The sequence below is a fragment of the Dipodomys merriami genome, unplaced genomic scaffold (genome assembly GCF_024711535.1).
Source record: "Dipodomys merriami isolate MVZ:Mamm:240054 unplaced genomic scaffold, mDipMer1.0.p SCAF_34, whole genome shotgun sequence".
NCBI classification, from domain to species: Eukaryota; Metazoa; Chordata; class Mammalia; order Rodentia; family Heteromyidae; genus Dipodomys; species Dipodomys merriami.
The window spans coordinates 1,174,151-1,189,734 of record NW_027204937.1 but is presented as its reverse complement, the minus strand read 5'-3'; the positions used below and the strand labels follow the sequence as shown (position 1 = coordinate 1,189,734).

The window sequence follows — 15,584 nt, the reverse complement described above, 5'->3', positions numbered from 1 at the left end:
CAAAATCAATGTTCTCTTAAACTAGACACACTGCTCTTTGGCTGGCCTTTGCTTCTCTATTAGGAAAGCAAGATAGGATCTTTGTATTAAAATCTGTGCTTATTTTCAACTTGAATCTTATGATTTATTCCAGGTTCTTCACTCATTAAACCATTGCTAGATGACTTCCTTTTCCGAGCTTCTAGAATCATCTTAAATAGTCATTCTTCAGCTGGCAGTGCCGCCATCAGTCAACAGGATTTTCATCCAAAGTATGGAAAATGCACGTTGTGTTCAGTTTTGGTAAAAATTCTAATTCAAAATTTTAGTCCAAAATGATTTTTCTAACTTGGAGTTTTTCTCTCATCTTAAGTTATCTGTGTCCTGGAAAATAGTATGTGCTATGTAAAGAAATGCATGCAAAGGGCTTAGTGTGAAGCCCACCTTACACATAGTAAGCATGGAGAAAGTATACCATCATCTAATGGAAAACCAAATAATGTGGTTAACTTGGACATAAACAAATTCCAAGGGAAACGTGTTGTAATAATTATGTCTAGCTGGATAGAGTGGCACATGCCTGTGATTCCAGCTACTCAAGGGATGGAAATTGGGAGGATAGTCTGGGCTAAAAGTTCATGAGGCACTAACCCAACCAGTAAGGTCAGCATGGTGACTCAGGGCAGAAATTTAAACTATACAAGAGGCATAGGGAGAAGGATCGTTATTTGAAGGTAGCCCTAAGCAAAACTGCGATACTCCATCTAAAAAATGACTAAAGCAAAAAGAAAGATGGTGAGAGGGCCCCACTGGGAAAGTGGCTCAATGTTGATTTAGTGTTGAAATTGGCTTGTGTCTTACTTGTAGGTGTAGTACAGTGAATAGTCGATTGGCAGCTTATGAAGTCCTCGTGATGTTGGCAGACAGTTCCCCTTCAAACCTTCAAATTATTACAAAAGAACTGCTTTCTATGCATCATCAGCCTGACCCTGCTCTTACAAAGGAGTTTGATGTAAGTTTTCTAAGCCATATTGCACCTAATTTTTTTAGAATGGTCCTTTAAACCATTTTAAGACTGCATTTTTCTGAACACAGAGTCTACTGCATGCTATGTTCACTGGTGTTAAAATAGCTATTAACATTTTATCACCAATTTATACTGTAGTATATTATGAAATGGATGCTTTTAAAGAAGAGAGGCAATTTCATGTTGGTAGTAGTTACTCTCAGTAACAAATAGCACTCTAACGTGTGTATGTATGTGTGTGTGAGTGTGTGTGAGAGAGAGTGAGAGAGAGAGTGTCCTGTGGCTTGAACTCAGGGCCTTGGCACTATGCTTCAGCAGTTTGCTTAAGGCTAGCACTCTATCACTTTGAGCCTCTGCTCTCCACTTAGGGATTTTTGATGGTTAATTGGGGATAATCATTCTCATGGACTTTACTGCCAGGACTGGCTTTGCACTATGATCCTCTGATCTCAGCCTCATGAGTAGCTAAGATTACAGGCATGAGCCACCAGCGCCCAACCCTCTATAAGCTATTTTTTGAGTAGCTTTTTGTGGGCATCATACCAGGTAATAGAGCATAAGATTCATAGAGTTTTCCAGGGGCAAAGGTATGTTAGGCTTTTAGATCTCAAAATAGAATGTCAGTCCTCAAGCAGATCTTAGTGTGTATACCAAAAGAGATAGACCCATACACATATCACAGAATGTGACACCATGTAAAATAAAGTTATGTCTTAGATGCTCCAATAACACAGAGTGGCACCAGCCTAGTGATGGTTTCTTAGAAAGCTTAGCGAACATGAAACTTGATATAGAGTATTAAGAACTAGTGACCAATTGAAGCAGGGAAGGCAGTCATTCATTCCATTTCAGCATGAGAATATGAGCAATGCTATGTTGCCACAAAGCAGTTTAGGATATGGTAGGATTTGCAGGATGGAAATAAGTTGCACTTACCCTCAAATACCAGGAGTGAGAGGACACTTTCAAAACTACCTTTGCTTTTTCTTTTGTCATGCAGTCAGATCTACCCTTTGGATGCCTGAGCTAGATATCAGGTTTGTCAGGAAAGGAAAAGAGAACATGTACCCTACACAGAGGAAATGGCATTTGTAAGCACTTAGAATATGTGAGCACATAATTGAGGAAACTGATTATTCATATTTATGATGTTTATTTTATGCTATGCTCTAGCTTTACATGTTTTTATGTAATTAGCAGAACATCAAGCATTAAAATACGAACATATATTTTCATAAATCAGAAATTATGCCAGCATGTTTTCACTGTATTTGATTCCTGTGCCTTGCATCTTATATGTACTTTTTTCTAATTTGGGAAGGGGAAGGGAAATAACAAAATGATGAAATAAGGATACAGGTTGATAGGTCCCATGGTTTCCCTTATTTGCAATAACTAATATATGTCTGGGACAAGCAGAAAAGGTCAGATAAGATGATGTTAAGCGAAATGAACCCCAAGAGAGGGACACAGTGGTTTTTTCTTCCTTGCTATTGTTTGTAATGTATTTATAAGGTACCATGTGATATTTTTGTTGTTTTGTATGTCCCTCCCCCATGTTTTCACTTTGATGTTGGTATAATTTGGAGAGGGGAAGGGAAATAACAAAATGTTTAAATAGGGATACAGATTGACCCATTGCAACAATGAGATGTACAAGACCTATGTCGAAAAACGAACTTGACAATTTAGGCAGGTGGGGGTAGGGCCGTGTAGTTGAGGAAGTGGGAGGGATGGGATGGTAGGGGAAAAACAAAGGAGGAGGCAACAATGCTGTATAACAAATGTACTCTTTACCTTGCTCATGTAACTGTACCTCCTCTGTACAGTATTTTCACAATAAAAAACTTATTTAAAAAGGATACAGCCGGGCGCTGGTGGCTCACGCCTATAATCCTAGCTACTCAGGAGGCTGAGATCTGAGGATCGCGGTTCAAAGCCAGCCCGGGCAGGAGAGACCGTGAGACTCCTATCTCCAATAAACAACCAGAAAACTGGAAGTGGTGCTGTAGCTCAAGTGGTAGAGCACTCGCCTTGAGCTGAAGAGTTGAGGGACAGCACCCAGGCCCAGAGTTCAAGCCCCACTACCGACACACACACACACACACACAAAAAAAAAAGGATACAGGTTGACCCATTGTAACAATGAGATGTACAAGATACTATGTTGAAAACAAACTTTACAACTTGGGGGTGGGGCGGTAGGGAGGAGTTGATAGGGGAAAAACAAAGGAGGGGGTAACAATGCTTAATAGGAAATGTACTCATTACCTTACTCATGTAACTGTAACCTCTCTATACAGTGTCTTTGCAATAAAAAAACATATGTTAAAAAAAGAAAAGTATACAAAAGAGAAAAAAAATTATACCAGCATAATGGAGAAAATGCCTCTTTTAGTGCTACTATGAACCAATTTTTCTTGTAACTTTCTTGTCTATGCTTTGTATTTTAAATAAATTTCAGTAGTAGTTCTTAGTTGTCACCCTTCTCTAAGTTAATATCTGGTATTAAAACAATATGATATCTAGCAGTTCCTTCCTTGAGTCAAGGTGTTGAGATTTTTGTGAACTTCTCCATTATTACATGGATGTGCAAGTACACGATGTGCTAGGTATGATCATGGCATGAGATTTAAGCTCCTGTCATAATCACATTTCAATATCTGATTACAATATCCTCTTCCTCTTGAAAGAAGTACATGTTGAATGTTAGCCAAAATACTTTTTCTAGAATATTGCTTTTTTTTTGGGGGGGGGGTGTCCAGTCGTGGGGCCTGAACTCTGGGCCTGGGCGCTATCCCTCAGCTCTTCAGCTCAAGGCTTGTGCTCTACCATTTGAGCCACAGCACCACTTCTGGCTTTTTTCTTTTTGCTTATGTGGTGCTGAGGAATCGAACCCAGGGCCTCAGGCATGCAAGGCAAGCGCTCTACCACTGAGCCACCTTCCCAGCCCTTCTAGAATATTTCTACCCAGAAAAGTACTACTAGGGTCTGTATTATTTCATATTTGTCAGTGAAATAGTAGTGTATACTTATTAGAAAAGGTCCAAGAGAGTACTCCAGTAGCTCATGCCTATAATTGTAGCTACTAGGAAGGTGGGGATTGAAGGGGATCACAGTTCAAGGCCAGCCCAGGCAAAAACTCAGTAAGACCCCCACCTCAGTCAAAACTGGATATAGTGAGTAGTGACATGTACCTGTCACCTCGGCTACATGGAAGGACAACCCAGATTTTTTTTTAGTCATGGAACTTGAACCTCGGGGCTTGGGCACTGTCCCTGAACTCTTTTGCTCAAAAGCTCTACCATTTTGAGCCATAGCGCCACTTTTCTGGTGGTTAATTGGGGGAAAGAGTCTCAAGGAACCCAGGTGGCTCACACCTGTAATCCTAACTACGCAGGAGGCTGAGATCTGAGCATTGTGGTTCAAAGCCAGCTTGGGCAGGAACATCCATGAGACTCTTATTTCCAATTAATCACCAGAAAACTGGAAATGGTGCTGTGGCTCAAATGATAGAGCACTAGCCTTGAGTTGAAGAGCTGAGTGACAGCGCCCAGGCCCCAAGTTCAAGCCTCACAACTGACAAAAATAAAGTCTTAGATTTTCCTGCCCAGGCTGGCTTTAATCTGTGAGCCTCAGATCTCAGCCTCCTGAGTAACTAGGATTATAAGTGTGAACAACCAGTGCCTGGCTCAACCCTGATTTAAGAAAGAAAAAAGCTTTTGAGACTCCTCTCCCCATCTCAAAAGAAAAAACTGAACAGAGGGGGTATATACTTTTTATTCCATCTACCTGGGGTGGGAGCAGGGTGGAGAGCAGACTGTAGTGCATGCTGGCCTGAGTGCAATACAAGACCTTATCATCTCAAAAATAACCAGAATAGAAAGGGCTGGAGGTGTGGCTCAAGTGATAGAATGTTCAGCAAATATAAATGAGTTCAAACCCCTGTACCACCAAAAAAAGAAAAAGTTTAGTAAAACAATATTGCCTTCTCTAAAAGGGAAGAAATGAATACAAGCCTTCTTAACCACTGCGGGATTTCTGTGGTAACCTCTGATAAAACCATGTTGCCTTCCCTCCCCTCCCCCCTCAACACATCTTCAGGTTTTAAAATGCATTTAGTATATCTGCTTAATTAATTTCTATCTAATTCTGCTAGGCTGAATTCCCTTGGCCATAGACCACAAACATTCAGTTTTCTCTAAATCATTGGCACATAGTGTCAATAAATATTTGTTGAGTGATAATCAAGTGACTTAATGCCTTATTACAAAAATGAGCAAAAAAATACAGAGCTGCTGTATGCTAAATACTTGATGAGCAAAAAAGAAACATTGAGTTTCATTGACTTTGTTAGTGTGAGTTTCCTGATCCTGGATGGATCTGAGTGGACCTTTTTCTCCTCACAGACAGTACATATGGCTGCAGTGGAGTCTGTTAGAGGTGCTAAATCTCTTTGCTGTTGTTTTTGTCTTTTCCTAGTACCTTCCCCCAGTGGATAGCAGATCCAGCTCAGGCTTCGTGGGGCTCAGGAATGGTGGCGCTACCTGTTATATGAACGCAGTCTTCCAGCAGCTGTATATGCAACCTGGGCTCCCTGAGGTGATTTTCTCTCTTCATCTTGTTTGATATGAAAGATGATCTGTGTATTGCCTGAAATTGTTCCATTCTTTCTTATTGCTTCTTAGCTTAATTCAGTCAACTAGGAAGTTTTTAGTAGATTCTGAGTATAGACATGGTCTTAGTCACACAGTTTCATAAATCTGCTGTTTCTATATCTGCCTTTATAACAGATAGACTTGACTTAATGTGTTTCACCTCCAAAGTCATTCTCATTACATCCTATGAATTTACTATGATTTATATATAGGCTCTGTCATTAGTGATTTGTAATAATGTCATAGTTGTGACATGACAGGCAATATTTTGAAAACATTGCACATGTTGTATGTCATTTCTTAAAGAGATCCTAGTATGATTACAAGAATTTCCTAATCAAACAGGCTTCCACCAGTGAGGAAATATCAAAGGTAAATATGTACAGAGCCACATAGAGTATAACATTCTAAGAAAGCCTCAGGTCCTTTTGTACATGTGTGGGTTTCCTGTGAAGCAATTAAATGACCTAACTAAGTACATTTCTTTCTCTTTAGTCCCTGCTTTCAGTGGATGATGACACAGACAATCCAGATGATAGTGTATTTTACCAAGTACAGTCACTCTTCGGGCATTTGATGGAAAGCAAGCTGCAGTATTATGTACCTGAGAACTTCTGGAAGGTGCTTCTCCCAGCAACTTTGTATTAACTTAAAGATGTTAAATATTTAGTTAGACTACATTTTTCCTCAGTGATGATGGTTTTGTATCTTTTCTAACTCTAGATTAATCTCATTGCTAAAAACCTATAAGAATTAGGAGTAGAATTTATACTTGGTTTCGAATGTTTACACTGTTAAGTGTAGTCCATGATTTGTAAAAATTTGGCCATCTGTTTTGACTATTTCTCGTGAGTCTTTTTTTTTTTTTTGGCCAGTCCTGGGACTTGAACTCTGGGCCTGGGCACTGTCTCTGAACTGTTTTTGATCAAAGCTAGCACTCTACCACTTGAGCCACAGCACCACTTCCAGCTTTTTCTGTTTATGTGGTACTGAGGAATCAAACCCAGGGCTTCGTGCATGCTATGCAACCACTCTACCACTAAGCCACATTCCTAGCTCCCTACCCCATCCACTGACCCACATCTTAGCTCTTTAAAAATGTTTTGTTCCAAGCCAGGCATACCTATGGCTCACACCTATAAACCTAGCTACTCAGGGGGCTGAGATCTGAGGATCATGGTTCAAAGCCAGCCTGAAGGAAAGCCCATGAGACTTTCCTCTCCAATTAACTACCAAAAGCCAGAAGTGCAGCTGTGACTCAAAGTGGTAGAGTGCTAGCCTTGAGCACATAAGTTCAGGGACAGCACCCAGGCCCTGAGTTTAAGTACCAGGACGAACATACACAAATATATATGTTAAGATGATTCCTCTGAACCTACCAAGTCCTTCACTTCATTTCACAAAATGTACTACTTTGTGAGTTTCCCAAGAATTTGGTTAATTTCTAAGAGAGAGACTTTTAGTTTTTATCCTGATATCTCAACCTGTATCCACCTCTGGTTTTAGAGACTTGCTGGTTGAACAGCATAGGTGGCTGAACACAAATTTGTCTCACTTCATCCTAATCCCAACTTGGTTTTTAAACACATTTACATGTATTCTTTGTCTGTTGTGTTCAGAAATTGCAGCTTTTCCTTAAAACATTTAATTCTTACCACATAGATATTCAAAATGTGGAACAAAGAACTTTATGTGAGAGAACAGCAGGATGCTTATGAATTCTTCACTAGTCTTATTGATCAGATGGACGAATATTTGAAGGTAGGAAGTTGTACTTTCCCTTCAGCTTCCTAATTATAGTATGAGAACCTTAGGGTTTGTGGTTACTTAAAAACTAACAAATCAGAAATTAGTGATCATTAAACCTTTAACATCAGCTGTGATTCAGTTCTTCTTGGTATAAACAATGTAACATATACAAAATCAATAGATTAGTTCATAAATTCCTAGTCTATAACACCTAGTAATGACTGTTTGTACCTTCCTGTTCTTGCTGCATGTCCCTTGAGGTGGTCTGGCCTCAGAAATGCTCCTGTCTATAGTGAGTTGAAAGAACTAAAAGCATCTCTGGCAAGGGAGGTGAGGTAGGGGGACCACATCAAAAAGTTGTCAGTGTTGGTATTTGGACCCAAATCCTCTTCTCTGCAACACCACAAACTTTCATGATGTTACTGTCTTCTAAGATTACCTGCTATCACTGATTGGTGATCTGTCATCAGTAGCACAGTTTTTGTATCTCATGTCTTCAAAGTAATGTAAACTTGTAACATTCTGGTCATGAGCAAAAAGAAAAGATTGTTGAGAGTTTCTTCTAACTTTGTAATTGTGGCACAAGAAGAGAGGATTCAGAATCATGGAAAATACTATGTTAATGATTCTGAGTGAACTTCCTCTTTTCCATTTATTTGATAGTTTGTACTGGATCTGATGATAGGTCATTGGCCTTCCACTGGTTCCTAACTGAAACCGCCAAAATCATTCTTTTTATTTTGATGGTTATTTGATCGTTATTTCGGCATAGATCTAAATAAAATGCTCTGTGAATCAGTCTGTTAAAATGCTCTGTGAATCAGTCTGTAAGTTCCAGAGGCATTAATTACAATTTGCATTTTTTATTTTGACAGAAAATGGGAAGAGACCAAATCTTTAAGAATACTTTTCAAGGTATCTATTCTGATCAGAAGATCTGTAAAGACTGTCCTCACAGGTTAGTGAAGATGTCATTGACACAGGAAGTGTTATTGGGCTGGAATGTTAGCTCTGAGGTAGAATACATGACCAGCATATGCAAGGCCCTGAGGTTTATCCCCTACATAGGTACAGAGGAAGAGGGAAGCATGTTAACATGAACATTTTAGTATGTTACAATTTTTTTATTTGTTAAAAGATTTATAAATATATTTCAGTGGATCTATAAATGTTTAATAAATTAAATTTCTTGGGTTTTTCCTTGGTGGACTTAAGAAAATATTTGTTGGGCTGGGAAGGTGGCTCAGTGGTAGAGCACTTGCCTTGAATGCATGAGGCCCTGGGTTCGATTCCTCAGCACCACATCAGCAAAAAGAAAAAAGCTGGAAGTGGCGCTGTGGCTCAAGTGGTAGAGTGCTAGCCTTGAGCTAAAGAGCTGAGGGACAGCGCCCAGGCCCAGAGTTCAGGCCCCACAACCGGACCCAAAACAAAAAACAAAAAAAAAAATTGTTGATATTTATAATTTTAAGCAATTCTAAATTGTCACACAAGTTGGTGTTTTTATTTGGTAGTATACTTTTAAAGTGTTGAGATGTGCTAATTTTATTGATCTTGAAATTCTGTATCCTAAGCTCAGTGTAATGATAGCTTTAAGAACTCTACATTGATGGGTTTTATATTATTTCCTAATTAGATATGAGCGTGAGGAAGCTTTCATGGCTCTCAATCTAGGAGTTACTTCTTGTCAGAGTTTGGAAATTTCTTTGGACCAGTTTGTTAGAGGAGAAGTTCTGGAAGGAAGTAATGCATACTACTGTGAAAAGTGCAAAGAAAAGGTATTGCATTTTTCCTTTTAAGAAAAATTTAATTTGCTGCTCATACTGTTTCTTGGTGAAAAATCAATACTAAGCTCTGATTGCTGCTTCCCCTAGATTGTGTCATTACTTGTTTTACACGGGTGGGGAGGCGTTTATATTAATTACTTTGTTCTTATGTTTTCTTCATGGAGATAATTTTTTTTTTCTTTAGAGAATAACAGTGAAAAGGACCTGTATTAAGTCTTTACCTAGTGTGTTGGTAATTCACCTAATGAGATTTGGATTTGACTGGGAGAGTGGACGCTCTATTAAATATGATGAACAAATCAGGGTAAATTGTTTTCCTTCCTGAATTTCTCATATTTATCTCACAAAAGTAGTTTGTTTGATATAGTTCATGTAAAACAGGTGAGGAACACCCAGCCCATAAGCAATCTGAGGTCCTCACAGTTGTTTGGTACATGTTGGGACAGAAAGGTATATGTTTCCTATGGACTTCCAAGGCCATCTGCCTGTATTGATAATTTTGTATGGCCTGCAAATGATGTTAGTATCCAGATGGCCCTTGTCAGAAAAAAAGTTACCTTACTTTAAGCATACAAGGAAAATATGTTTAAGTGGTAGCATGGCTAATTATTAGGAATTACATGATTATGTTTATATTTATTAGCATAAAACTATACATGGATTCTAAATAGTTTTTTATAAGAACAATATTTTTGTATTTTGTCACTTTGTCATCTGATTAAATCATTGGAAGGCTGTGTGGATGAAATGAAATCGGTCACAGTATATATTCAAGTTTTATTTTTTTTACTGAGGATTTGTAGAGAATTGTCTGTAGCCATATCATGTTTAAAACTTAAAGCTTACTTCATTATTGAGGTATGGGAATATTTGCTAGTCCAAGCTACCATTTGAAGAATGGTGCTTTTCTGGTGAATTTTAGTTTATTTTCATAAATTGTTTTTTGCTTCTGCAGTATTAGGAGATAGTGGATTTGTCATTAACAAGCCTTTGAGTACCTTTGATCTATAAAAGTCAATAAAATCTTTTAATTATTAAAAAATAAAGTATTAATACTACATTTATTAAACTAATAATTCCTTACTCTATCATAAAGTAAGGAAGTAGTTACAAAATTAAAACAATCAGCCATAGGCAAGAGACTAGCATGACACACAAAGGAAAAACTACTTTCACAAAGTAACATCTCAGATGGAGTGAATACCTTTATAAGATTAAAAAAAAAACAAAAGCCCCATAAAATCTTGAATTGTCAGATTGGTGATAAGGGCAGGTTCAGCTAAGCTGATGTAGCTCTCTGTTGTAGAAGGTTGCCACCCTAGATACTGGACTCCAGGTCTCAGACCAGAGACCCCAGCTAGTTGTGGGAAGCTGTGCTCTCAACCACCCCACCCTACCCCAAACCCCCAGCTGATTGGGCTTTGATTTCTTCTAAGATAATTTTTAGTCTGGAAATAAAGATTTAGTATTAGAATAGAAATTAAACACCTGCCAAGATGATCTGAGCTAGTTCTTTGAACATTACTTTGACTATTGAAATGAGTAACAGAGGTGGTTCTAAGGGCTTGTCTCCAGACTGTCCCAGCAGCAGACTTAAGAATGGCCTATATGCTTCCCACACCCACTTTTCCTTGCTGTTTTCCAAGTCTTTATGCCCATGTCAAACTCCAGTCTCAGCAGAATGAGGAATCTGCAGCCCTGGTCTTGAAAAGTGGCTGCTAGGGAAACAGGCAGATCCACAGTGACCTTGGTCATCCTGGAAGACATCCTAGCATAACTGTGAAGTGTAAGTTGCTCTCTGTAATTGGTATTCCAAGGGCGACTTGCATTTGTCCAGACTTAGACTGTTGGAGATACTGTCCTTGAATTGGAGAGGCAGCTAGTTCCCGCCTAACTGAGGACAATACAGCCTTTTACTGCACTTGCTGAATATGTTCCTAAACAAGACTAACATGGTCTTCTTTTGCCTTTATGTAGTTTCCCTGGATGCTAAACATGGAGCCTTACACAGTTTCAGGAATGGCTCGCCTGGATTCATCTTCTGAAGTTGGTGAAAATGGGAGAAATATGGATCAAGGTGGTGGAGGCTCCCCACGGAAAAAAGTTGCCCTTACAGAAAATTATGAACTTGTTGGTGTCATTGTACACAGTGGACAGGCACATGCGGGTCATTACTATTCCTTCATTAAAGACAGGCGGTAAGGGTTTTTGTTTGTTTCTATATTAAGGTTTGAATGCAAGGCTTCATGCTTGATAGCAAAGTATTCTTATCAGTGAGTCATACCTCTAGCCATTTTTTGTTCTGAGGTAGAGATTTACACAGCTAGGCCAAAGTCTGTTTTAGGCTTTCTAGCATAGCTAAGATAACAGACATTTACTACCAGACCCAGCTATTGGTTGAGGTAGGGGGTCTTCTAAACTTCTTTGACTGGGCTGGTCTCTAAACTGTTGTCCTCCCAGTTTTAATCTCCCAAGTAGCTGGGTTTCTCTGTGTGTGTGTGCGTGCATGTGTGCGCGTGTGCGCACGTGCCCTTCACTAGAGGCTAAACTACTGAACTCACGTTCAACTTCAGTTTTTTCACTCTTTACTGGCACTCTCAACTTGAGCCACATATCCATTTTGGCTTTTTGCTGGTTAATTGATGATAAGAGTCTAGTGAATTTCTCTGCTCAGTCTGGCGTCAGATTATAGGCATAAGCCACCAGCATTCTATTTTCTAAAGGTATCTCTCACTTGCTCTCTGGCCTACCTGCTATCCCTTTTCCCATTTCTCTCCTACTCAAGTTACCATTGATGCAGAGGAACTGCTATGTTGAATGTTTAAAGCTTGATATATAACTCTGCCCCTTCAATTTGCAAAGCTGTTTTAGAAGTTAAAATTGTCATTGCTATGCTTTTCTTAGCTATTTTCTGTTTTATTTTTAGACAATACATAGAGACAAAGGTAGGAAATGAGGATTTTTTAACCTTAAAATATCTGTCTAATCTCTGGGATCTAGGGGCTGTGGAAAAGGAAAGTGGTATAAATTTAATGACACAGTTATAGAAGAATTCGACCTAAATGATGAGACTCTGGAGTACGAATGCTTTGGAGGAGAATATAGACCTAAAGTTTATGATCAAAGTAAGTATAATAATGCTTTTCTAGCTATAGAATCACAAAAGTGAAATTATTCTTCAAGCTACTTAACAAAAGTTTTTAAAAATGGGGAGAACAATGGAAGGGGTGACATTGATTAAGATACATTATCATAACCTGACTTATGGAATTGAAACTTCTTTGTACAGTTAGTATTTTTAAAAATATTTTTAGGTAGTGAGCATTATAGTCAGTAAAGAGGATGAGATACATCAGAGAAAAACTCCAAGTAAAACTTTCAGCTTTAAGTCTTACAGAAGTACTTGCCCACTCAAATGCCTATGTTTCCTTTACACTTACACAAAAGTATGATTATTAGAGAAGGCATATCTAGTACTGAGCTTTAAATTTTCGTTTATTATGTATTATCTATCACCTGGTAGATTTTTCCTCTACAACCCCACCCCCAGGGGAAAATAGTATGAGAAAGGGCATGTATTATCAGAACTTACTTTAAAATCATTTTGTATTAAAACCATTTTGCAGAGATCTTAGCATCTCTAAAGCTTAATTTTAAAATCTTTTTGGTGACATTTCTAAAGTCACTCTTAAGATTTTGCCAGTTTCACCAGTCATGCATCTGGTGGTGGTAACCTGTGGGGGCTGAATAGTTTCATGTCCAGTATTCACCTAGGTTTGTCTGTCTTTGCCAAAAGAATCAAATGAAGTCAATATGATCTTATCCTGTGCCACAGCACACGTTTAAATGTTGCTTGCCTTTTGCTTAAATTTAGACTCCTAAAGGTATTTGCCTTCCCCTCCTCCATCACTGTGCTCTGTTTCTCCTCCAGAGTAAGTGATCTGGTCCAGTTCAGCAACTCTTCAAGTACCCTCACTTCATTTTACACAGTATTCCTCTGCGATCCACTTGTACTTATATTTTGCATTTAACAAATTTAATAAATTTGCTTGTTGAGTATACAGGTCCTTTGTTTAGTCTATATTTTTTATTTACAAAGATTTCTTTGTTAATGTCATTATCAAATAGCAAATCCATATACTGATGTACGTCGAAGATACTGGAATGCCTATATGCTCTTCTACCAAAGAGTGTCTGATCAAAACTCACCAGTATTGCCAAAGAAAAGTCGAGTAAGCGTTGTAAGACAGGAAGCTGAGGATCTCTCTCTGTAAGTTTCTCTTCCATATAAATTGCTGTATGATTCATAGTATGTGATCTTTGATGATATACTCTTTGGGGTTTAAAGATCATTAGATAAAGAGAAATTCTAAAAATATTCTAAAAAGAAAAATTGTCTTTATTTTTTCCCTTCAATGCTCCCAGGACATTATGTTTCCTGATAGGAGTTATTTTGTATTTAGAAAACTGCATGTTTAAATTATTTCATTCTAATTAGGATTTTTATTTTTCAATGTAGAATAATTTTATTTTTCAATGTTTTAAAGATTTGGCAGCATTTACTGCATGCACTTTCTGTCAAAGCATAGAACTGTGCAGGCACAGTTGTTTGAATAAAGGTCTTATCAGTGAATTTAATTTGGCTTTTTAACATACTAGATGAGGAAAATAAACAGTTTCAAGCTAGTTTTCTGCTTATGAGCTGATAAGTTGTAATGATTGCTGCAGCACAAACAACTTCATATTAAACAGTTCTGATTTGGTTTCTCAGGTCAGCACCTTCTTCACCAGAGATTTCACCTCAATCATCTCCTCGGCCACATCGGCCTAATAATGATCGACTCTCCATTCTTACCAAGCTGGTAAAAAAAGGTGAGAAGAAGGGACTATTTGTGGAGAAAATGCCTGCTCGAATATACCAGGTAAGAGCTATGTAAATAGTTTGAAGGAGAAAATCCAGATAAACATCAGTTTATCTTGTAGGTCCAGAGCCTTCTTGATTTATCACTCTTGTGATACTTCATCCCCTACTTGTACAAATGGTCAGTGATGATCATTATTACTGAATATCTGTTCTGCTACTGACTTTAAACAAGTCTCTTAATTCTTAAGGAGGTAGAGGCGACCTGTAGCCAACGTTTGGTGGCTCATATCTTTAATCTTAGTTACTTAAGGAGGCAAAGATGAGAGAATCATGACTTAAGGCTGGCCTGGCAAAAGCTAGTGAGAATCCCATCTTAACAACCAAACATATGTTTACATATATATTCCCGTCTACGTGGGGCATAGGTAGGAGAATTGCAGTCTGAAGCCAGGCCCTGGCAAAACCTTGAGAACCTGGCTGAAAAAAATAATTTGTCAAAAAAAAAAAAGAGGCAAGAGTCATGGCTCAAGTGGTAAAGTACATGCCTATTAAGCATGAGGCCCTGAGTGTAAACCCTAGTACGACCAATATATAGGGGAAAAAGGAAAAGAAACTTTTGTGGAGTAACATTTTATTTCTGTTGGTTTTTTTTTTTTTTTTTTTTTTTTTTTTTTTTTGATGGCAAAGCTAAGTCTCAGAAGAGAAATGCCCTTCCAGAATCACAGGATAGGATTTAAATTCAGGACTGTGTAGTTCCCCAGTCCAGACATTATTAGCTAAATAAGCCAAAATGGAGATTGAAAAAAGATGTGGAGCTTTTTGTTAAGGAATTGAGACCAGGCTCTGGTGGCTCCCACATGTAATCCTTGCTGCTCAGGTGGCCCAAATCTAAGGATCACAGTTCACAGCCAGCCACAAAATGTGGAAGTAGAGTAATAAGCTCAAGTAGTAGAGTGCTAGTCTTGAGCCAAAGAAGCCCAGGGACAATGCCAAGGTCCTGAGTTCAAGCCCTGGCAAAACACACACACGCACATACACGCACGCACACACACGCACACACACACACACACACACATGCACACAGAATTGAGCTATTTAAAACAGGGAGGCAGGGAGGCATGGAATCACTTGTATAAACTCTGTCTCTTTCAGCTTACACACACACACACACACACACACACACAGAATTGGGCTATTTAAAACAGGGAGGCAGGGAAGCATGGAATCACTTGTATAAACTCTGTCTCTTTCAACTTAGAATCCCATTAGTCCTTGTATAGTAGTTTCCTGAATTCCCCAGAGGTTTGCCTTTTTACAGTGTCTTGTATTTTTGTGTATTTTTTTTGTATTTTTTTTTTCAAAATTTAAAACTTCAGAGAGGAAGAAATTTTTATTCTGTAGTTTCTTTGTAGCAAAAACGATGGGAAAGTTTTTTAGGAAAGGCATATACTATTAATAGACAGAAATCAATCATCTCTAGAGAGAGAATGATCAAATTATAACCCATATTATCCTTCTTATCT

The 15,584-nt window shown here is 38.4% G+C and overlaps 1 protein-coding gene across 2 annotated transcripts in view; it reads left to right on the top strand.

Annotated features, from left to right (window-relative positions):
• Positions 1-15,584, top strand: part of Usp24 (ubiquitin specific peptidase 24) — a 125,390-nt gene that overhangs the window by 78,859 nt on the left and 30,947 nt on the right. For both annotated transcript variants that reach the window (XM_069987136.1, XM_069987134.1), the window contains exons 41-52: positions 134-251; positions 847-991; positions 5,489-5,608; positions 6,160-6,285; positions 7,327-7,425; positions 8,289-8,371; positions 9,047-9,188; positions 9,382-9,501; positions 11,175-11,395; positions 12,198-12,322; positions 13,326-13,467; positions 13,969-14,119. In XM_069987136.1, the coding sequence (XP_069843237.1) occupies positions 134-251; positions 847-991; positions 5,489-5,608; positions 6,160-6,285; positions 7,327-7,425; positions 8,289-8,371; positions 9,047-9,188; positions 9,382-9,501; positions 11,175-11,395; positions 12,198-12,322; positions 13,326-13,467; positions 13,969-14,119 (1,592 nt within the window). The remainder of the gene's footprint in view (positions 1-133; positions 252-846; positions 992-5,488; positions 5,609-6,159; positions 6,286-7,326; positions 7,426-8,288; positions 8,372-9,046; positions 9,189-9,381; positions 9,502-11,174; positions 11,396-12,197; positions 12,323-13,325; positions 13,468-13,968; positions 14,120-15,584) is intronic.